The sequence below is a fragment of the Homarus americanus genome, unplaced genomic scaffold, assembly GCF_018991925.1.
Source record: "Homarus americanus isolate GMGI-L3 unplaced genomic scaffold, GMGI_Hamer_2.0 scaffold45698, whole genome shotgun sequence".
NCBI classification, from domain to species: Eukaryota; Metazoa; Arthropoda; class Malacostraca; order Decapoda; family Nephropidae; genus Homarus; species Homarus americanus.
Window position 1 is genome coordinate 2,738,581 of NW_024735554.1, and position 24,425 is coordinate 2,763,005.

Below are 24,425 nucleotides of genomic sequence, written 5' to 3' on the forward strand. Positions count from 1 at the left end.
ATATGGCAAATAAATTTTATCAATTTGGTTACTAAACAGCAAATTTAGATATGTATTACATATTCAGATAATATCAAACAAAATAGTACAAAAATAAGCTATATTGCATTCAGGAAATACTCCTATACCTCAATACATAATATGTCCGCATGTCGTCTCATTTGGGGAAGTTTTTTCAAGGCCGTGGGATATCCCCGCTTGTCGCATTTAATTAATATAATATTTTGGGCGGGTTTACCCGCATGTCGCATCCAAAGGGTTAAGAGATGTGGGGTGAAAAATTTAGATTTTAACATTTTGTATTAAATAATACCTCAGATTAAAGTTAGGATAATATAATTGACATTGCTGGATTCCTTGTAAGACCAGGAATATTTTGAATATAAACGTCATATATTTTGCACAAAAGATAACATACTTACTCAGATTAAACATTTTATCTAAAAAATTTATGTCTAATGCAAAATATATGATGTTTATATTCAAAATGATCACCAAATTGTAAGAATTCCAGCAATGCAAATTATATTCTGGCCGGGTAATTTGTATGAATTTTATGAGCTAAAATAAAAATCTTCAGTTAATAAAAAAAAAAATTCTTCACACGGTAACAGATGGTCGGTCGCCGGTCCCTCCCCCCACCCCCCACCAATGTCCCTACTAGATAAATGTGTGGGAATACCAGACTGTTTACCTTTTTAGTAATAAATAATAAATCAGACTAAAGTTAGGATAATGTAATTGACATTGCTGGATTCCTTGTAAGACCAGGAATATTTTGAATATAAATATCATATATTTTGCACAAAAGATAACATATTTACTCAAGAGTAAACATTATATCTAAAATTTGTATGTCTAATGCAAAATCTATGATGTTTATATTCAAAATGATCATCAAATTGTAAGAATTCCAGCAATGTAAATTATATTCTGGCCGGATAATTTGTATGAATTTTATGAGCTAAATTAAAAAAAAATATACTTCACCGTGTAAAGGGGTACATCCACCGCGGAATGTGAGCATCCTGGGTTCTGGCTGGGCACCGCGTAAACGTGGAAACGCGGAATGTGGGACCGCGTAAAGTGAGGGTTGACTGTATTATCAATATGTTAACCAAATTTCAGAATGACCAATAATTTTAATGTAAAAATATTCAAGACCCCAACAAAATCGATATTCACTCCACTGTAAACAAAGTTAAACAGACGCTTTGGTGGGTGAGTCAAGTGGCTGATGGGCGCACAAAAAACTAGTTCCCTGTACTGCATATATTATCAAAATGTTAACTAAATTTTAAAATGTCTAATAATTTTAATATAAAAATATTAAAGAGCACAACTTTCTTGATGTTTCTCCACTGAAAACGAATGTAAACATAGAACCGATTACTGAATTGGCAGACTAGCCCATCAGCTGATGCTCGCAACAAAACGTGTTTGTCGTAAGGATTTCGTTAATCGAAGTTTTGTTCTTTAACCGAATTGAAGATCCTTATGGGAGGTAATTCATTAACTGAAATTTCGTTAATCGAACCCTTCGTTAACTGAGGGCCGACTGTATACTGCTTCCCTGACCACGTGGCTCCATGCTCTGCATGCCACAGCGGCGACAGTGTTCATCACTCAATAACTCACGCTCACGCCAGCCATGAATGAACATGTCACACCGCTGTCGCTCCAGGCGGACTGAGGCGGAATACTCGCAACTCGCTGTCGAGTATGAGCGTACATTAGAGCTTACCCCAGATAATTTTTCTGAGTCGGATAATGATCCACTCTATGGTCAGAATACTTTAACTTCTTGTTAAATAGGTGAGGGAGATGTTTCAGACGTACTGGCATGAACACCATGTAACACCTCGTAATCCAGCTCGTGACACACTCTCTGCCTCAGAGGTCGCCACTTTCCTTCCACCTTACCACCAGCACCTGGCAAGAAGAAAGCACAGAAGCAGTGTCACGTCTGCTACAACACGTCACGAAGAGCAAAGAAGAGGAAGGATACTCGATACTGCTGTAATGAGTGTAAAGTAACAATGGTTCAAGGACTATCACACTCTTCAGAACTATTAGTGTAATAATATGATGTGAACCAGGCAGTGGCAGGGCTGCCAGGACACCCTCCGTAGCCTTTACCATCCACAGACACGGATAATACCCAATTGTATGCAATTGGGGGGGGGGACTTGCATAAGCAAACATCATAAAAAATATAAACTCATAGCAGTGTTTTATTAATTTTCTAACATGCATATTGATTAATGATTGATGTGGGTGGAATAACCTGAAATACATTAAAAGAAACACACACACGAGTCACGAGGTGTTAGGAAAGTGGAGAACTGTCAGAGTGGCGTGGGGGAGGAGCATGACTCAGCTGATTGCCATGGTGATGGGAGCCGTGACACCCTCCCTACCTCCTCCACCACCATTCACTACGCAGTGTTACCACATAGACGCGGGAATTCTTGTGATTTTCATGTTTCCTGGACCACTTTCAGATGATTTAGGGAAGAAAAAAAAATAAAAAATTGGCCAGCACTGGGGTGTCTATTACGTCTGATATTGGCTGGCTCTCAACGGGTTAATGTGTCAGGTCATGGCGTGAGGTTGGGCCCCCTGCCCCTCCCTCCGACTTTCCTCCGTAATCCCTGACCTGAAATTTACTGACCTGACCCAGCTCTGATGAATGACACCTGACTAAATTCTAGCATTAAAATTATGATTTAAATTCATAAATATTTACACTCTCCTTGAATAATTTACTTATGTTTTAATCCAGTGGCGTCTCACTTTATAAATACAAAGCTCGAATATTTTTTTTAATTACCTGTACCTTTTGTATTGATCATGATGCAAAAAGGAGTTCAGCCAAGATATTTTCGCAGGCCACACATTAAGTGTCAAAGAGCTGCATGCGGCTTGCGAGCCGCGTTTTGGCCATCCATGGATACTTAACAGTGGAGTTGATATACATAAATATGATAAGGGAGGGAAGCAGTACAACATGAGTTGTATTAAGGTGGAACAAGAGGACAGAGCTGTTAGTATCATGTCAAGTTGGAAAATATATTTATTGCAATGGTAATTTCTATACTGTATATCTACCCGGTACATGATAATTTCTGATAAAACGGTTTTGGTGGTACAATAAAAGCAGGAATATAAAGTAGGTATTACACAAACTATTAATACTTAGACAATAGATATTTTTTAAGGGATGATTTAAAGAAAGGGAGCGTAGTCTTTGCTCACATGGGTGGGGGTAAGTTCCACACCTTCACACCATGATATTTTATGGTCTAGGACTGAGAGAAGCACATGGGGGTGGTCTTAGTAGGTCTGGGTGTCTTAAGTTGTATCTGATTATTCTGGAACTGCAAATAATTATTGGCAAGCAAGTGATTGACAGATTTGTCAACAAATAGGGCACAGCAGTAGGTAAAAATTAAAAGGGAACAGAGGGGAGGTGACAGTAGCAACCAGCCCTCAGCCAGTCGCCAGCATGTTCCGCGCACTACCTGCCACTCACACCATGAACAATCTCCTTTTGACACCACAGATTCTATACCATTAGCTGAAGGTAAAGAGAAAAAAGACATGATATTCACAAAGCATATCCCAGGCTTTAAGGGTTAAGTAAATAATTGCTGGATTATGCACTTGTAACAAATCTCAGTACTTTGCACACCTCTGCATGTTATGTTACTATTATATCTTTTTCAGAATAAACCCTTAATGAATTGAAAATTTGTAGTAGATGGAAAATATAATTTGTAACAATGAACTAAATCTTTATATATTTTTTGCAGATCCTGTTAAGTTTGATGATATTGACATTGAATATGAAGAAATCCCCAAGTCTCCACCCGATGCATCACTGGATTCTGACCCAGTTCCTTCCACATCCAACACTGCCACACCCACAGTTAACGAATCAGGTATGAAAATTAGATATTGACATTTAAAAAATATTAAATACCAATCCTTCACTTTGCCCTGGTTCACTTTGCATTGAAAAAGTTTCCAATTGTAAGGGCTTATTTACTCTGAACTAAATACAAAATAGTCTCTAATCCAAGCACAGTACATCATGAGAGCATGGGTACCAGATGTATGAGGTATGCCTTCACTGATTACAGTTTTTATGGTCAACTAGTCTCATGTTTCCTCCTGTAACCAATCACTACAGGAGGTCTGGTAGTTGGTGAAATTATTGAAGAAAAGAATTTGGTGGGTGGAGCTTGGTAATGCCAAGGTTGCTGCCCTTGGTAAATATTAAACTGAATTACAGTACAGTGACCCCTCGTTTAACGAACACCTCGGTTAACGTAATTTCGATTAACGAACTGCCTTCCATAAGGATCTTCAATTCGGTTAACGAAGTTCTTACGAACCGACCTCAACATGTTTTCGCTTGCACTGACCGGGCAACCAGCTTTAGTATCAGTCCGCCAATACATTAATCGGTTCTAGGGCTTAAATTCCTTACTATTTTAGTAAATATCAAGAAGTTTATACTATTCAATAATTTTAAAAGTTTAATATTCAATTTTTTAGTCATTTTAACAATTATTGAACATAATTGAAGGTAAAGTGACTAGTTTAATGCGCGGCATCCAGCCTCTTAACACAGCAAACAGGAGTTAGTCTCTCTCTGTTTTCACTGGAGGTAACATCTTGCTTGAGACTCTCTTCAACTAAACGCTTTTTTTCTGTGTTTCCAAGCAAATTATTGGTCATTTTGAAATATATTTTACATATTGACAATATATAATGCAGTGCAGTGTTGATTTAAAGAAAATAATCTTGAATTACACCAAGAGAGCTAAAATTTTATGGGTGAAATGGCGCCATGTGGTGACTTCTCTTCCACCCCAATGCCTTCTCTTCTTCCTTCTCCTCCACCCCAATTCTAAATCCCATCATCATCATCATCATCCAGGAGCCTTCTACATACACACCTCAAAGTAAGTGAATTTTTCTACCATTTTTGTTGAATTTAGGAAATTTTCGGTGAGCTGGAACCAATTACCCAAAAACCCATTGAAACAATGGTTTCGGTTAACGAACTTTTCGGTTAACGAACGATCTTCTGGAACGGATTGAGTTCGTTAATGGAGGGGTCACTGTACAGTGATATCCCCGTTAGCTAGAACAATTGGTGCTGAGCACTTCTGGGGACAGTGGTACTTCGTTATTTAAGCTGAAACTGAAATACATCCAGTGTCACACATATGTACACTATAGATACAGGCTATATATCTAAGTCGGAATTGTATAAAGCATTTTAGAATCACGGGAAGACCAAGCCTCTGAAGGAAAGTTGGGGGAGAAGAGAGGGGATAAGAGGGTAGGTTAGGAGCGGTGATTGGTCAAGGTGCTAATGGACACGAGAAGATCAAAGGGAAAGTCCGTTGTCCTGGCCACTGCCACTTGACCTGACCTGACCTCACGTCATCTCACATCATGAGACCTCTAGGTATGTGACCGCATGGTGTCTCCCCACACCATACCCAGCACAGCTCCGCCCACACAACACTTTTACTGTGGTTAATAATTACTGTAAGTAACTGAATAGTATATTATTAATTTGCATGTACTGTAATGAGTCAGGATATTTGTTTTTTCAATTGTATTGGAGTAAAGGTATTAGAAAACCTTACTAAAGTAAAAGTACAGTAATCCCGTGTTTTTTGCGGGAATTACGTTTCTGAAACCCTCGCGAAAAGCCAAAACCGCGAATACTTTTTTAGGAATCACTGTACCTGTGGCCACCAAACAGCTCAGGTAGGTCATGCACCTAACCACACCATGATCTCCACTCACGGCCCAGTAATCACACTGATCACTGATCCACTGTACCGGCATCTACTAACATCATTATTTGAAATTAATCATATTGTAGTATAATAATGGAAAAACGTAAACACAGTTATATACAAAAAAATTTATTTACAAGTAAATAAAAAAAATTATATTTTGCTGAGTTCGGCAACACCCGCCAGCCTCTCCCTGCTGTCCCGGCGTGTGCCCGCCCTCACGCCAGCCAGCCAGTCCTCTTCCACCCACATTTCTCCACTTGAAGACTTGTATTCTGACAAAAGACACAAATGAATTGTCAGTCTTTACCACATCTCGAGCCAAACAGACATTATAAAAACTCTCATGCTCTGAGAAACAACATTATTGCTCGGGATTAAGTAGCCTAATTAATAGGTTTTGCTTGTTTCTCTATCTGCCTAATGTTTGTTTTGTTGTTTGTATTTCTATGTGACTTGGGTTTATTTGTTTGTTTATTAAAACTCATGCTCTGTAAACATTATTTGCTCACGATTATGTAATAACTTTTCTTTTCGTTTTCTCTGTCTGCCTAATGTTTGTTTTGTTCTATTTGTCAGTGTTTCTTTATGTAATTGTTTGGTTTACCACGACTGTACTTTGCATACCTTTATAAGTAAAGGCGATGAGCTTCACTCAGAGACATCGGGGGGGTGAGGCGGGAGGGGTGGAATCATCAACTGACACGTCCTCCTTGGATGAGTCAGTAGGAGAGGATGAGTTGCCAGATGTCAACGGCTGAGTAGATGTAGGCCTATGCTGCTTCCTCGTGAAAAACATAGTTATTGGAAGCTATTCTCTTTCACGCTTCAACTCCATCATTATTTCATTGTAGGGAGTGAACACAGCTTCCATCCCATTCTTCAATTTAATAGCTCTGTCGAGCGATGGGTCATAAGACATTATGAGGGAGATGGTATGCCTCAAACTCCGCGTCACTTCCCCAAGCTTCTCCAGCCTCCACACCTGCAGTGCATCGTTGCTTCTCTCTTCTTCCTCCTCTTGCTCTTCTTCTTTAATTAATTTCTCTAATTCATCTGGTGTTAATTCTTCTCCTGCATTACCCAGTAGCTCCTCACGAATTTCATTTTCTAGTAAGTCCGAAAACCCTTCACCACCGACAATTTTTGCGTAACTCTAAATTTTGAAAACTTCAGCATCAGCAGTCGGGAAACGAGAAAAGTCATTAACGAACTTCAGGCCACTGTTTCTGCCAGCTGGAGTTGACACAGCTGGCAGAGAGTTCACCATGGCACTTTTTAAGTCGCGAAATACAGTCGGCGATATTGAATTTTTTCCACCACAACCTGACATCATCATCTCCCTCTCAATGGCCTGTCTGATATTGGTTAAGTTGCGTGCCACGTATTTTGCTTTCAAAAGGGCAGTCACGCCCTGATCAAGTGGCTGGATCAGTGATGTGGTGTTCTTTGGAAGAAACGCTACCTCGACGTTGGGATGCGCAAATTTGAGGGATTCTGGGTGGCCTGGGCAGTTATCAATTGTCAGCAACATCTTCAATCCATATGTTCAGGGCCTTTTCCTTCAAATATCTTTCTACCTCGGGGACAAAACTGTTATGGAACCAGTCACTGAACAGAATAGGTGTCATCCAGGCTTTTTTATTGCTGTGATAGAACACTAGCAGCTGATTTAAGTCCTTCCTTTTGAGTGCAAGTGGCCTCTTAGCCCTGTAGAGAAACATAGGCTTTATCATGTGTCCAGCTGCGTTCCCGCACAACAACAACGATACTCTGTCCTTCTATGCTTTAAACCCTGGTGCCTGTCTCTCCTCCTTTGAAATGAATGTTCTTTTCGGCATTTTCTAACACCAAAGTCCTGTTTCATCCGCGTTCAACACCTGTTCAGGCAGATATTCTTTGTCCTTGATTAATTTTTCAAATTCGTTGGGGTACGCTTCTGCTGCAACATGGTCAGCTGATGCGGACTCACCCGTAATTCTCAGATTGTGCAGACATAATGTTTTCTTTAAATTTTCAAACCACCCTTTGCTAGCCTGAATAGAGTGCTTCCCGTCTTTCTCTCCATCACTAAAATAATCATACAAAACCTTGGCCTTCTCTCTGATGGTAACAGTGTCCACAAGAATATGTCGGCGGTTCAAATCTTCAATCCATATGATCAGGACCTTTTCCATTTTAATTAGAACACTATCACTCACATGCTGGGACACTTTTGCCGAATTTGGTGCACTGCTAGCTACTGCTTTTCTAATTCCTTTTTCATTTTTCTTGATGTAACGCACTGTCGACTCGTTAATTCCGTACACACGACTACACGCTGCATAGCTCATACCACCTCTGAGCTTGTCCAATAAAACTGTTTTTTCCGTTAAGGTCATCACTATTTTTGATCTCTTGGTCACTTCAGAGTCTTTGCTAGTAATATTTGCCGAACCGATCGTCAACCGAGGGACCACTGTATATGTACTGTATTTTGCACACTTCAGGAACCAGCATGAAAAAACTTGCGAATTTGCTTTCTCGCGAGGTTCATTTTACCTAACCCTCGGGAGCTTTAAGGGAATACTTTACCTCGTTCCCAGGTCAATCATGTGACAGAATCATACTGTCAGTGTGTGTGACCATTGCTTTAGGTCGGCTGCAACATCATCATTAAAATTGCATGCTATGCTGAAACTCACCACTGATTGTGATGGAGCCTTCTTATATTTTCTGCAGATGTCACACCATCTTCAATTATATTAAACATCTTGAGAAGTCTCTGATCTACTAGACCGGCATCTGAGCAAAGTGACTGTAATTTATTGCTCCTGGTATGTCCAAATTGCTTGTGTATTTTCTGAGCCATCTTGAAATGGTCACCATATGTTGCCTTTTCAAACTTGCAGCAGAAAAGAATATGTTGGATACAATCCTTGGCACCAGGTAAACTAATTTGGTGGTGGCCAATAGGCACAATACATTTGTCGGATTATGCACTTGTAACAAATCTCAGTACTTTGCACACCTCTGCATGTAGAAGTAATGACAAGTTACTCTGCTTTGTAGATTAGTTCTTGTAGTATACAGTACAGAATATTGTTTTATGTTATGTTACTACAGTCAACCCTCGCTTTACGCGGTCCCACATTCCGCGTTTCCACGTTTACAGGAATGCTCACATTCCGCGGTGCGTGTACCCCTTTACGCGGAGAGCGGCTGGCGAGCCGCGCCATTTTTGGATCCAAACCTCCCGCCATCCGCCATGTTGTGTAAGCGGCGCAAGCATGGTGCGCACAAGGTTGCCCAGTCATCAAAACATTACCGAGTTCTTCACCCGCCACCCACCACAGCCGGCCCAAGTCAGTGATAGTGATAATTATAGTGAGGATATGGCTTGACAGAGGCCCCAGCCTGTGGTGGATAGTGATACTGATACAGGTGAGGGCTAATCTGCCCTCTGCCCGAACCAACCCCCTCATCTCAGCCATCTTTTATCTACTAATGTAAGTGTCCAATATTATTGATATTTCTCTTAATTATTAATTGTGTGTGCATACCATCATAAAGTTAAGATAATATTTTTACTACAACATAGTTGTGTGTCGTCAAAAGTGGAGTTTGGGGTCGGCCCGTCTCTATTTCAATTAATCCCATCTTAATATATTTTTGCAGTTCCTGTGAAGTTTGATGATATTGACATTGAATATGAAGAAACTCTCTCCACCCGATGCATCACTGATTCTGACCCAGTTCCTTCCACATCCAACACTGCCACACACACAGTTAACGAATCAGGTATGAAAATTAGATATTGACATTTAAAAATATTAAATACCAATCCTTCACTTTGCCCATAAAAGCTTCCAATTGTATGGGCTTATTTACTCTGTACTAAATACAAAATAGTCTCTAATCCAAGCACAGTACATCATGAGAGCATGGGTACCAGATGTATGAGGTATGCCTTCACTGATAACACTAGGACAATGAACCCTCGAAGATCCGGACTAAAATGGGGACCACCTGATCGAAAAAGCCGATTGTTAGTATCTTCTGGCTAATGTACTACATATATAAAAACGATAAATAAACAAAAATGCAGTACCATTTTTTTGTGGCATATGTGATGCATCCCCCATTTTAGCAGGTAGTATTAAGGAAAACACCTTTTTGTGTATTTTCCCCATGTAGTCATAGATTTCTTAAAATAATAATATACAGTACCAGGATTTTTTCCTGGAATAGCCCACCTAGGCACAGGTCATCGACCCATAACGGCGCCTGAGGGGCGACAAAATAAGAGTAAAAAGAAATTAAAAATGGAAGAGAAAAAGACTATAATCCAGCTTTTTGAAGTGAGGCAGATTTTAAGAGTACAGAAACACAGAAGAAGGCAGAGCATTCCACAGGTTGGCTGTGTGAGGAAAGATGGATGTACTGTAGCGGGTATTCTAGTGTGACCAACATCCACACAGAAACTGTGGGCACCGCAGGCAAGATGAGTGTTACAAGCCTACAGCCTTGCCGGCAGTACACAAGATGCCAAATACACCGAACATTGCCCGTTATAGTACCTGTAAAAGAGAAAGAGTGAAGCAACATTGTGGTGAAGAGAAAGGGAAGAGAGATTTTCAACTAAAGGAGGAAAGTCAATAAGCCAAAATGCCTTTGATTTCACCCTATCTAACAGTTGGAAAGAAGAAGAGCCACCCCAGATATGAGAGCAGTACTCCAAGATAGGATGAATGAATCCCTATTAAACTTGAAGCAACTGCTCAGGAGTGAAGTAATACGGTATCTGTACAGCATTCCCAGCTTTCGGGAGGCAGCTTTAGCAATGTTCTGGATGTGTGGCTTCCATGCCATTTTAGAGGAAATGTTGAGGCCTAGCATATTTATTTTAGAATTTGGCAGAATGATGTGGTGAATAAGTAAAAATAATACCAATAAACAAGTTCCAACAGTAAATAAAAGCCAAATGAAAGTTTAACACAGTCGCCATTTGCATACACCCCTTGCTTCACCATAGTAACGAAGATCAGCTGGGATGCCGATTCTGCTAGCAACGCTCCCCACCCTCTACACACTGCTCTCTCCTCGCGTTACGTGTTTTCCTTCGGGACAATTATTTCTTTGCATTTTTTTCACAGTATGTATGTACAGTAGGATGGTGTGTGCATTAAACTGAGTGAAAATAGATGATGAAAGATACGTATATCTACCCAAAAATACGAGTTAAAAACAACCAAAACACCACAGCTTGGCCCAGCAGCCTGGTGGTTCCACAGTGTCATGATTAATCACTATTAAGCACTATTATATCAGTAAGAACTCATAATAACAGTAAATCCAGTGAAATACAGCAGGAGAGTTACAAGAGCAGATGACGCTCTAACTAGTGGTCACTCACTCGCTCCCGTTGCCAGGTGTACAATCGGAATACGTATGGGAGAAATACATGTCTTGTAGTCTGGTTTGAAAGTGGTGACAGGCACACTGGTAAGCAAATTATATAAACCGTGCATTTACCTCCAGTAACATAATAACGATAGGGTATTAAAGAATGTTAATCGCAAAGTTCTACATTCGAGGTGCCCCGTAACCTAACCCTCGCGAATGTTGGGGTACAGTGTACCCTCGCAGATTTGGACCCAGTAAATCCGATTTTTGGAAGATTTGGACAAAATTTAGCGGTTCAAGGAGCCAAGAAGCCTCCCTAAGAAGCATTCCCAAAACAAAGCAAAGATCATCTTAGACTCGTGTAACTAAGATATCGGCACACAGGTGCCCGAGGCAGGAAACGCAAACAGTTGTCAGTTTTTGTTTGTGGCAATAATATTTCATTCACTCTAGTAATGGTACAATGTTTCTTAATATTATAGTGTATTGTACCGTAAATTAAGGGAAAAAATACAAATAAAGAACCTCTATTTTTAGCCTTCTAAATACAGTACTATACAAGTATGTACAGTTACTTTATACATTTGTATTATGTGTTAATATAGGATAAATTAAATGAGAAGCAAGTAAATGTGTGATGTTAGGGAAGTCAACTGGATTGGAGTAGTGGTGACACATCATCTGCTGCTTGCCTCACATGGCCTGTACCGTACCACCACCACTGCATCATCAACACACACACACAACGCTGTGAATGAAACATGCGTACATAGTGAATATTAGGTTTTGTAACTAACTTATGACTGGGAAGAATATATACAGTAATTTATCCCAGTCATTAGTGTAATATCAACAGTATGGGAGCAAAATAATTAACAGTGTACTTATGTATATAAAAGCTATGTATATAAAGTGTACTTTTCTTACCTCATAATGAGCTGCTGTAGAGGCCTCAGTAATGATACTGAAGATATTACTGCTCCTCCGTTAAGACCTCTGGACTGGGATCATCTAGAATGTCCAATCAATAAAGGGCTGGTAGTTGAGGAAACCTAATAGGCGGAGTGAAGGGGAGAGGCAGGCTGTGTGCATGGCGGTGATGCAGACGACGCCGGGCTGGCTGGTGAGGAAGGATTTGTTTTCTATGAGCAACACTACTAATTTCCTTGCCTTTCATCTTTATGCTGCTAGCAAGTTTATCTGACACTTCAATTTTCTGTGTCAGTCATGACTTTCTTAATTCTCTCTGCACCAGATGCACTACTTCATACCACCCACCACCACTACCTCACACCAGCCACCACCACTACTTCCCACCACCACTACCTCACACCACCTGACGCCGCACCATCCCCCGCACCCCACTCCCGTGACTACCACCCTTCCCCTCCCTCCCTCCCTACTCTCCACTTTCCTGTACCACCATCATACACTTAACTACTATGTACATAAGAAATGAGTGTCTCTTTTGTTTTTGACCTTATGATCATCATTTCTTTTATTTTTTGCACATCCTACTATATGAACAATTGTGTGTGCATGTAACAGAGTAAAAGAAATTGAATAAAAACACATACATCTACTCAAAATTGCAAGTTGAAAAATAACAACACAACTTCAAGTTTAGTCCAGTAGGGGGAGAGGTAAGGTGGTGGTTAGTGACCTGCCAAGTCCTCACACACATGTTCATTTCATAGGACCTTACTTAGGCCTACTTCACACTAGCATTTTTTGCCTTGCGGGGGATTAGGCATGTGTTCACGTGGGTGTGTTCTTCATGCTTCAGTTCACCTGTATTTGAAAAAATTAATCAAAGGCACTTCCAACCCTGGAAAAACATGTTCATTATATAAAGAATTCTAGAACGCTCGGCATACTTTATCATGCCTCAGTTTGGAAGTACAGGTACAGGCGTGGGGTGAGCGTCTCCTGCACATTCTCTGTCCCATTGAACTTCATTAATTTCTAAACCGTGCATGTGTGAAACGGGCCTTATGTTGGAATATGAGAGCTGCAGCTAGCCCGTCAGATTTTAAATACTGTACTCTATTACTTTAGGATATTGTTTTTCATTTGCAAATATCAAATAGAATGTGTTAAAATATCAATTGCAGATAAGCGGGGTTACAAATAGTGAGGTATTCCTGTACAGTACCTGGAAAAATTACCGGGATATGCCATTTTTTTTACAAAGATGAGAAATTCGTCTCCATACCAGAAAATCTATTATTTCCGGAAGAGCTCTGCACCAATTTTTCCTGATAATGAGGTTATCACTAGAAATATATTATACAACATGCTATCCAACATATGAGAATGATGACAGGAGACAGAACATTGACTAGGTTTACACTTAGTATGCTTAACCTGCCAGTAAATGCAGCCAGTATTTATTAATAATGTATATTTATTATTGCACATTTATAGATAACAAACTGTCCCACTCTTTTAATGTGGGGAGAAATGTACCGTATATAATGTATAATGCAAAGGGTAATCTAGTTGTTTGTGATTTATTTGTTACACTGGATCTGTATCTACAGATAAATGCATTTTACACAAATTAATTTTCTATCTCACAGAACTACATCACATCCAGTACAGGGATCATGTCTCAACAATATTGGCAGCCCTTGCTGAGGATGAAGCATTTATGGATGTGACTCTTATTGCTGAGGGCAAGCCCCTCAAAGCTCATAAGGTTAGTCAGTTGATCTTTATCTGATAACATTGTGTATTCATATGACAAAAATAAAGAATGGATTGAAACAGTGAATTCATCTTTTCTAGCTGGGCAGATAAGGTGCTGTTTATTACCCCATAGATTCTCTTCACTTCTTTAACCCTAAAGAGCTTAGATGATAATTTTCCTCCAATAAGAAACATCCTCTGTGGGCTGAGATGAATATGTTTGCCCCACCCTAAATTGCCCTTAATTTGTTCTGGAATTTTTGAGAACCATCTAGCTATTAATATTGAAGTGTTTGGCATCTCTCAAGACAGGAAGGAGAAGAATATGTACGTTGTCACTGTTTAAAAAAAAAAATAAAAAATAAATGGAAAATAAGTACAATATAATAGTACAAAACTATGAAATGGAAACAAAAATGTGTGAGGATATATTCTGAATGGGAGGAAGTGGGAGACGTGACAAAAGAGCAGTGGGCTCGGTGAATACTCCGCCTCAACCGGAGAAAATTCCAGCATTATTATGATGTCACAGAACTTTTCATCACACCGCTGGACATCTAACTGGCACAGATATGCAATTTCTTTGTGATTTCCTTATTTTATTTGTTTAGTTTTGTTGGGAGCTTTTTATCTGGTTTTTGAAAAATCAATTTTGGCCGACCAGGTTTGGATTTTTAAGGCGAAGACAGACTGTAGTCTATCTAGTAGTGTGTAGTGCACTAAACTTGTCAGTAATGACTCGGTATCAATGGAAGACCCTGGATCACCTATTTTTCTGAAAAACCCATTTGACCCCACTTTTTATTGTCCACTACACCAGTTTATAAGATTTCTCCTCCAGTGGAAATATCTTCTTTCTTTCTTCCTTTTTCTTCTTTTTCCTTTTTTCTTTCTTAATTAAGAAAACCCTACTAATTGTACATCTTTAGAAGTGGCTTGTGAATTAGTACAGTGATCAAAGTGTCATCCTTGGGTGTGAAGGTTAGCGACCATGGTCCATTATTCTAAGTACAGTAGTACCCCGATTTACGCGGTTAATTGAACCCATGGGGTACCGCGGAAAGTGAAAACCGCGTAAAGTGAACAACAGAACATATGGGATTAATTCCAATAGAGACTGGCCCAACCCCCAAACTCCACTTTTTCAGACACAATACCTACGTTGTAGTAAAAATTACATCTTAATTTTATGATGGTATGCACACACAATTAATAATTAAGAGAAATATCAATAATATTAGTTTTTTTAACACTTACACTAGTAGAAAAGATGGCTGGGCACACGGGGATGGGGGGTTGGTTTCGAGGCAGAGGGCAGATTATTGGCCCTCACCTGTATCACTTGTATCAATTGTATCACTATCCACCACATAGGCTTGCAGGGCCTCTTTGTCAAACCCCTCAAAGTCCATATAAGTCCATATCCTCACTATCACTGACTTAGGCCGGCTGTGGTGGGTGGCGGGTGAAGAACTCGGAAATGTTTTGATGACTGGGCGACCTTGTGCGCATCCTGCCCGCCCCGCTTCCCGCGTATATGAGTAGATGCACCGCGGAAAGTGAAAGTTCGGTTCTGGCGAGGCACCGCGTAAATGAGAAATCGCGTAAAGCGGGGAAATACTGTAGTGGTTTTGGGCTGTCATTACAAATAAAATTAATTATCTTTTATATCTGGGGACCTTACTTTTATTTCCCTTCAACTGTCCTTTCTCACAAATACATACTCCAACCTCATACATGTTCCATAAGGTAAAACATAACACACTGCAAAACATTGTGATTGTTAATGCCCATTATAATTTTCACTTGGTCTTAGCTGGAGTCAATTCCTAGACATTTTTGGTTTTGTTATTCTGCCCAACATCTCTAACAGAGGGTTATTCACCCTTGTTGCTGCTTTTTTTTTCACATTTAATCTCTTCAGTGTTTCTCTTGGTGTTACACATATGCTCGTTTCCAATTTAAGCTTAGCCAACCAAAGCAGCCAACTCTACTAAGTTGTTGAATTACTTTTACATGGATTTAATCATAAACATCATCTTGAGTTACTTATTAATGATATTTTGTTGATAAAATTAAAGAACTTAAATAAAACTCCAAGTTATCCATTGTTTTAACAAGGATAAAAGGAGAACGTCACCTGAAGTACAAAATTCCATAGAGAAGTTTTGAGGATCCGGTAAAGCCTTGAATAACAACGGTAATGTATCCTCCAATATTGTGGTGTAAGGTGAATCATTAATTACCATTAAAATAAAGCAATAATAATGAGATGCATTCCCAAGTGTGACCTTTTCATACCTTTGTGTGGCTTTGACCCTGTTTTCCCCCAAAACAATACAATTAATGTTTATGAATGCACCTTATACAATGTAAATCAGTAATAATAAGGTCACACAAGAGGAGAAGCGACGCCATTGTTGTTGTCAGTGTTTACACCCATAATGTCAATTATCCATCTGAAACTGAAGAAAATAAGACCCTGGTTGTTGCTGTAGTAAAATTAATGTAAAGAAATATGTATGTCTTAATTAATGATATTTAATGTACAGTAGAAGTAACCACTGATGTTAAAGAAAAAGTGAGACTGATAATGGAACGCCAGTGTATATGTGCGCACTCAAGGAAACATAGTCATTTATTTTAAGAATATGTACAAAAGATTCATTATTGTTTATTACTGAATATGTATTTGATTGAATTAATGTTTATACATATGAAATGGATAATGCAATTCATTAATAATACGTAGAATATTAAAACACACAAGCAGAGAGGGGACGGATTGTTTTCGTTAATGTTTACAACACCCATGACAAATGACGATAGTTCTACGTAAAAAAAATGGAGAAAATAAGACCCTGGTTGTAGATGTAGTAAAATTAATGTAAAAAAATTAGTATGTATGTTTTAAGTAACATTATTTCTTGTTAATAAATGGAACAATAGAAGTAACTAACCATTAATGGTAAAGAAAAATCTAAATGGATTGGGAACCAGGGCTGTGGAGTCGGAGTCGAGGAGTCGGAGGAAATTTCGGCTTGTGGAGTCGGAGTCGGTAAAATTGTCCAGACTCCGACTCCGACTGAAGCTATTCTGTTCCTAAGAACAAATATATGAACTCAGGCATATTCATTGCAGTGATTCCACTGATCCCACTAATTTTCTTAAATTATTAAAAGAATTTATTTCCATTTTATAAGCATTATTATGAATTTATTGTAGAATTTATTGTAGCAGGCACAGTATAGCACTATAATTTTGGACGATAGTCTCTTCTTTACCATTTGAAATTTTGAATTATATCAAATTTTGTTTCGTTGAAAACTGCACAGAGGCTCTCAGCTACAAAACAATTAGCTACAACCTGTTTTTGGTGAGATTAAGGCAAATTTAATTTAATAACTTAATCATGTAAGGTTTATCCATTTTCCTTAATAAGGTATTCATTTCTTTAATGTACATAAATATATAACTTTACTTTAAAAGGAATTGTAGGATCATCATTTAGATCCACATCAGATTATGAGCTTAAACAAAATTCATATGCTGAGATCGAACTTTTAGATATACATGTAAATGGTGTTTTCTAGTTAATATCTTGAATTCTTAATAAATTTATTTTTCTTTTGATTGAAACTTTGCAAGTCAAGCCTATCATCTTTTTGTAGTTCTTAAATATCGTCCAGATCATTAATAAAGCTGTAGCAGTATAGCCACAGTGTTTTACTTTTTACCTATGCAGGTTACAACATACAAATTACAATTAGGATGGTAGAAATAGTTGTTACAAATAGGCCAAGGAGTCGGAGTTGGAAGCATAAAAATTTGAGGAGTCGGAGTCGGAGTCGAAGGTTTTGTCTTCGACTCCACAGCCCTGTTGGGAACGCTAACGTGTGTAAGTGCATTCATCTGAAAACATCGTCTTTTTTCTTCATAAGAATATGAAAGCAACACTTATTGCTGTTCATATATGTTTTAAATAATACTTACTAATGTAAACAAAAATTCTATTCACCGATGGTGGTAAAGTCTGAAACATAAGGACAGCCAATGGATGTTGTGCAGGTTTTTACTCATGATGAAGTCATCAGGTACAACTCTGGCTGAAGCTGTACCATAAAGATGTCATAGCTGTTGCTGAAACTATTACTGAACCTGAAGTTGTTGCTGAAGCTGCTTATGATGCTGAATTTGATGGTTTAAGCCTTCGTCTAATAAAGCTGTCGAAAGAACTTTTGCACAGCTGTTTTCTTTTCTCATTATACATCTTTATGTAGAAGTCATATGCATTTTTCCTGTCCTTGTTAATTTTAATGCTTTGTTCTGTTATTGGATCCACTTTAGAAAGTAGGTTTATTGTTTGCTCCATATAATATCCACAGACCTCTCTCACCCTTTTCATATCGTTTTAACACATCTAGTTTCTCGGCTAAGCTTATACACTTTCCTTTAACTTTTGAACCAGCACTACCATCACTTGCTCTCTTGCTTATGTTGAATAGGGATGCAAAAATGCCATAAGAAATCTGAGAATGTTTTTCTCCTTTTCCTGTTCACATGCATGAAAACAAAAGGCCTGCCAAGCTGCAATTGTGTATACTAGTGATGCTGGCGTCACCATTCACAAGCCGGGCAGCTTCTGTATGCAAGGCGTGTTTTTTTTTTTTTATAATACATATCAGGATTTAGTTATTTATATGAAAATGTAATTTTATTTTAATTTTTATTCTATTTTTGTTGCAAATGTGAAGAAAATAATGGTGTAAATTGAATTGGGTCCTAAATCAACCAGGGTCTTAAACATGAATCGTCGTTAGTAGAACCGTCCTATCAGAGGCTTTCCTGTATGTTTATATTCGACTGAACAGGTGCAAAGCTTGTGACAGGTTTTTGGTTGCTCAATGCTACCACTGCCAAACATTTGGACACATTGTCCCAGGAAGCCTGGTTCTTCAGTTTGTGCTCAAATGAGACCTCACCCTCTTGTGCAAATTGTTCCACTCTTGCAGTACAGGTTGTACCTCTCTAGTCCGGCATTCTGTGGTCCGGAACGATTTTAGTTTGTCCAATAGGTAGATAGGCAGGTGAATTATTATTATTATTACAGGAGTTATTAAACAGGAGTATTAAATTGCCCCTCAGGCCCAATGTGGGTCAGTGACCTATGCCCGGGTGGGCTAATCCCCTTAAAAAAAAAAGCCGCGGGAAATTAAGGTTTGTTTACATCCGGCAGTTCGGCTGCTCTCTCTCTCTCTCTCTGCTTGTCTATACAGAGTACAACATTTAACCCTTCAATATATATGAGCAGTAAATAAGTGTTGCTTTCATATTCTTATGTAGAGTAATGACGATATATTTTCACATGTGCGCACTTACATACGAGCAGTCTCACTTTTTTTTTTACCATTAATGGTTAGCTACTTATATTGTTCCATTTATTAACATTAAATAACATTACAGGTACTTCAAGCAACCATATTCATTTTTTACATTAATTTTACTACAGCTAAACTCAGGGTCTTATTTTCTTCAGTTTTATATGTAGAACCAATCAGTCACTGGTTTCGTAAGCTTTAACATAAACAATGCCGGCAGCCGTCTCGTCTCCTCTAATATTCCACGTATTATTAATAAATTGTATTGTTAATTTTGCACACACGTACATTAATTCAATAAAAACAAATTCAGAAACATTAATTAAAATATATATGAACAGTAAATAAGTGTTGCTTTCATATTCTTATGTAAAGTAATGATGATATGTTTTCACGTGTGCGCATGCGCACTTACATATGCGATCTCTCTTTTTCTTTACCATTATCGTTAGCTACTTCTATTGTTCCATTTATTAACATTAAATAACATTACTTAAAACAACCATATTAATTTTACTACAGCTACAACCAAGGTCTTATTTTCTTCAGTTTTATATGTAGAACCAGTCAGTCACTGGTTTTGTAATCAACGAAAACAATGCTGTGTCATTTCCTCGTGTGTTTTAATATTCTACGTATTATTAATGAATTGTATTGCTCATTTTGCACACATAAACATTAATTCAATAAAAAAGATATTCAGTAATAAACAATAATTAATCTTTTGTACATAAGAGAAATGACGCTGTTTACATGATTATGCACGTCGTCTGCACGTTGGCGGGCCATTCAAACCCGTCGAAATTCAAGTTTCCGCCGTCAAAATTTTTATTTATTTATTTTTTTGTGTTCTAATAAAATACGTTAAGAATTAAAAACTCACAAAATTTGAGAAGCTACTATACGACATTTAACCCTTCAATATGTCTTCAAAGAGACCATGACGAAGAGAAAGTGGTGCTAGTGCTTCCAGGCATAAGCACAAGTCACTATCTATCCAGGAAAAGGGTGAATTTCCATGGTCCGGCACCGGTCAGGTCCCGAGGTTGCCGGACTAGAGAGGTTCAACCTGTACTACCCGAGCTAGTCAATCAGTTTGCTTCGAGTAAATATTGCCCTATGATGACTTCCCAATGTGAAAAAAATAATAATAATAGTAATTATAATTCAAAACTGACTTTACTTGTTAAAAAAAAATAGTGCCCCCCTTGAACCTATAAAAAGTAGGTCTGCTTAATATCCGTGTGATCCTAAACAACATGTCACATTAATGAGTTTCTGAGGGAGTTCTGCTTGGATATCCTCTCTGTATGAATCAGACATCAACATTATTCATAGTGCTCTTCCCAAGACACATTCTTTTGCTGCAGGAACTTCAGGTGGTGTTGATATATTCTGTGGCTCTGCTCAACATTAGGCTAATTAGTAGTGACTGTTTTTTCCTCCTTTGAATTTATGGAGGCATTAATAAACCTTCATCGCCAAGTTATTAGAATTGCTGTTGAGTATCGCCCTGGTCACCCATATACAGATAGGAAGTTCATGGATTAATTTGACTTGTTTCTTGAGACGTTATCAGGAAAAATGGGTGACAGTTGATCTGTGATGACATTAATTATTGGGTTGACAACCCTTCTCTGAAACCTATTTCCTCCGAGTTCTTAGAATTCTCGACCTAAACAATTTTATAAATCGTGTCGTGTTCAACACATTGTTCTGGATACACTCCAGACCTAGTTTTGTCTCGTGCTGACTGTGATCGTGTATTTGATATTGCAGTTGACATAATCGATCCAGCAGTCTCTGACCATGCTTTGGTTACTTTAGGTTTTAATGTCCCAAGACCCCCTTCTTACAGAACATGATTGATGAGGAAGTTGACCGTTCTTTGAACTGGGTCGACTCCTCTGTTTTGTCCTCTGATGTGATGGTTAAATTACATCGGGATGTCTTTCACTCCATTTCAAACTGTTATTGTCTAGAGGTCACAAAAAGAATAACAGTATGGTCTAGAGGTCACAAAAAGATTAACAATATGAGATGACTCCATGTTATGACTCGTCTTGAAATTATCTTTGTAGGAGTGTAGAAGTGCTGAACGAGAGTGGCGCAGGCAGCATAGGGCTGTTGTTTGTTCAGTGAGGGCACGCAAAGTTGAATACTACAGAGTCAAGTAGCCTCTTGTGGCAGTGATAATGAAAAATTGTATTCAGTTATGAATGGACTGTTGGTCTGGAACTACTATCCTTTCTTTCCACTTCAAATGCTCAGATTTGTCCTTGTTTTTTTGTGACAAAGATATTACATATAAGATCCTGTAATGTATCTCTAAGGTGCCACTGGCTTATGAACATGCTGCAGACTTTATATGTAGAATCATAAATAAATATTTTGCAGAGGGCAATTTTGTGCCATCTGAGAAACAGGCTTTATTGTATCCACTTCTTAAGAAACCTGGTTTTGATACTGAAAATATGTCAAATTATTGTCCAGTCTCATCATCTGTTGCTCAGGTTCACTAGTCGTTTGATGTTCATGAAAATACACTCTCACTTGAGTCTTGTTTCTGAGAGTGATATTGATGTGTGATGGTTGGTGGAACCCTTTCAGACCCAGTTCCTTTGCAGTTTGGAATCTCACAGGGATCAATTTTGGGACCACTTCTATTTATAGTTTATACCAGTAGTCTTGTTGAGGATATTGAGGAGATAATGAAATCCTTGATGTCTGCTTCAGTAGTAAGATTTGGATGGCAAGGAGAAAATTTAAGCTAAGATTATCGTAGTTGTAGGTAGTAAGCAGCTACCAATCAGGGAGGTACTAATGCCTGGGAAGATATTGGAAGCATAATGTATTGTCTAATGGTAGACCCTGCTGCCAAGAACCAAGAATGACATGAGAACATAAGAAAATAAGGAGTCTGCAATAGGCCGGTTGGCATTAGAGTTAAGAATATGACAAGAGAGACTTAGCAGCATGGAGAGCTACCATCAGGTAATTGCAGCCAACCTATGCAAGTACTGTATAGAAAATAACCATAAAATGGTGTGATGATGTTAATAATCCATTTTTCCTGTTTTGAAGTATAATGTGTACTATATTATTGTTAATATTTTTATTGCAGTCTGTGCTGTCAGCGATGAGTCGCTACTTTCGTGGTGTGTTACAAGATAATCCCTGTCAACACCCAATCGTCATTATGCCTCACGATGTGCTCTATGAAGATCTTGTCAGCATTATTACTTATATATACAAGTAAGTTCAAAATGAACAATTACCATATATACTTGAGTATAGTTCGATTTTTTATGATAAAAATTTTTTTCAACATGTAGGGCCAAATATATATATATTGTACCTCTCTAGTCCGGCAACCTCGGGACCTGACCGGTGCCGGACCATGGAAATTCACCCTTTTCCTGGATAGATAGTGACTTGTGCTTATGCTTGGAAGCACTAGCACCACTTTCTCTGCATCATGGTCTCTTTTAAGACATATTGAAGGGTTAAATGTCGTATAGTAGCTTCTCAAATTTCGCGAGTTTTTAATTCAACGTATTTTATTGGAACACATACACAAAATAAAAATTTGACGGCGGAAACTTGAATTTCGACGGGTTTGAACGGCCCGCCAACGTACAGACAACGTGCATACTCGTGTAAACAGCGTCATTTCTCTTATGTACAAAAGATTCATTATTGTTTATTACTGAATGTCTTTTTTATTGAATTAATGTTTATGTGTGCAAAATGAGCAATACAATTCATTAATAATACGTAGAATATTTAAACACACGAGGAAATGACACAGCATTGTTTTCGTTGATTACAAAACCAGTGACTGACTGGTTCTACATATAAGACTGAAGAAAATAAGACTTTGGTTGTAGCTGTAGTAAAATTAATATGGTTGTTTTAAGTAATGTTATTTAATGTTAATAAATGGAACAATAGAAGTAGCTAACGATAATGGAAAAGAAGAAAGAGATCGCGTATGTAAGTGCGCACACGTGAAAACATACCGTCATTACTTTACACTAAGAATATGAAAGCAACACTTATTTACTGTTCATATATATTTTAATTAATGTTTCTGAATTTGTTTTTATTGAATTAATGTACGTGTGTGCAAAATTAACAATACAATTTATTAATAATAATACGTGGAATATTAGAGGAGACGAGACGGCTGCCGGCATTGTTTATGTTAAAGCTTACGAAACCAGTGACTGATTGGTTCTACATATAAAACTGAAGAAAATAAGACCCTGATTGTAGCTGTAGTAAAATTAATGTAAAAAAAAATAATTTGGTTGTTTGAAGTACCTGTAATGTTATTTAATGTTAATTAATGGAACAATATAAGTAGCTAACCATTAATGGTAAAAAAAAGTGAGACTGCGTGTATGTAAGTGCTCACATGTGAAAACATATCGTCATTATTCTACATAAGAATATGAAAGCAACACTTATTTACTGCTCATACATATTGAAGGGTTAAATGTTGTACTCTGTATAGACAAGCAGAGAGAGAGAGAGAGAGAGCAGCCGAACTGCCGGATGTAAACAAACCTTAATTTCCCGCGGCTTTGTTGTTTTTTTTCAGGGATTAGCCCACCCGGGCATAGGTCGCTGACCCACATTGGGCCTGAGGGGCAAAAATTTAATACTCCTGTAATAATAATAATAATAATTCAGATAAGTAAAAAAAAAAAAATTGCAAATCTACCTATTGGACAAACTAAAATCGTTCCGGACCACAGAATGCCGGACTAGAGAGGTACAACCGGTGTATATATATATATACAATCAACACCTCAACCCGTCAGGATTCGAACTCACAGCCCACGAGCCTATGACTGTGACTGGGGAGCGCTAACCGCTAATGAAATATATATACAGTATTACCCCGCCTAACGCGGTTTCACTTAACGCGTTTTATCATATACGCGGTGCCTCGCCAGAGCTGAACTTTCACTTAACACGGATTATTTCCACATATACGCGGTGAGTGTCCGGCTCGAGACGCTATTTTTAGATTTGCCCCACCCGCCACCCTGCCTGACTGCCTGTTTTAGCTCATAAAATTCATACAAATTACCCGGCCAGAATATAATTTACATTGCTGGAATTCTTATAATTTGGT

The 24,425-nt window shown here is 38.3% G+C and overlaps 1 protein-coding gene across 2 annotated transcripts in view; it reads left to right on the forward strand.

Annotated features, from left to right (window-relative positions):
- Positions 1-24,425, forward strand: part of LOC121871383 (tigger transposable element-derived protein 1-like) — a gene marked incomplete at its 5' end in the record, with an annotated part of 72,614 nt that overhangs the window by 43,072 nt on the left and 5,117 nt on the right. The window contains 4 exon segments of one of the 2 annotated variants that reach the window (XM_042373609.1): positions 3,816-3,899; positions 9,561-9,605; positions 13,793-13,911; positions 22,404-22,534. In XM_042373609.1, the coding sequence (XP_042229543.1) occupies positions 3,816-3,899; positions 9,561-9,605; positions 13,793-13,911; positions 22,404-22,534 (379 nt within the window). 2 annotated transcript variants of the gene reach the window in all.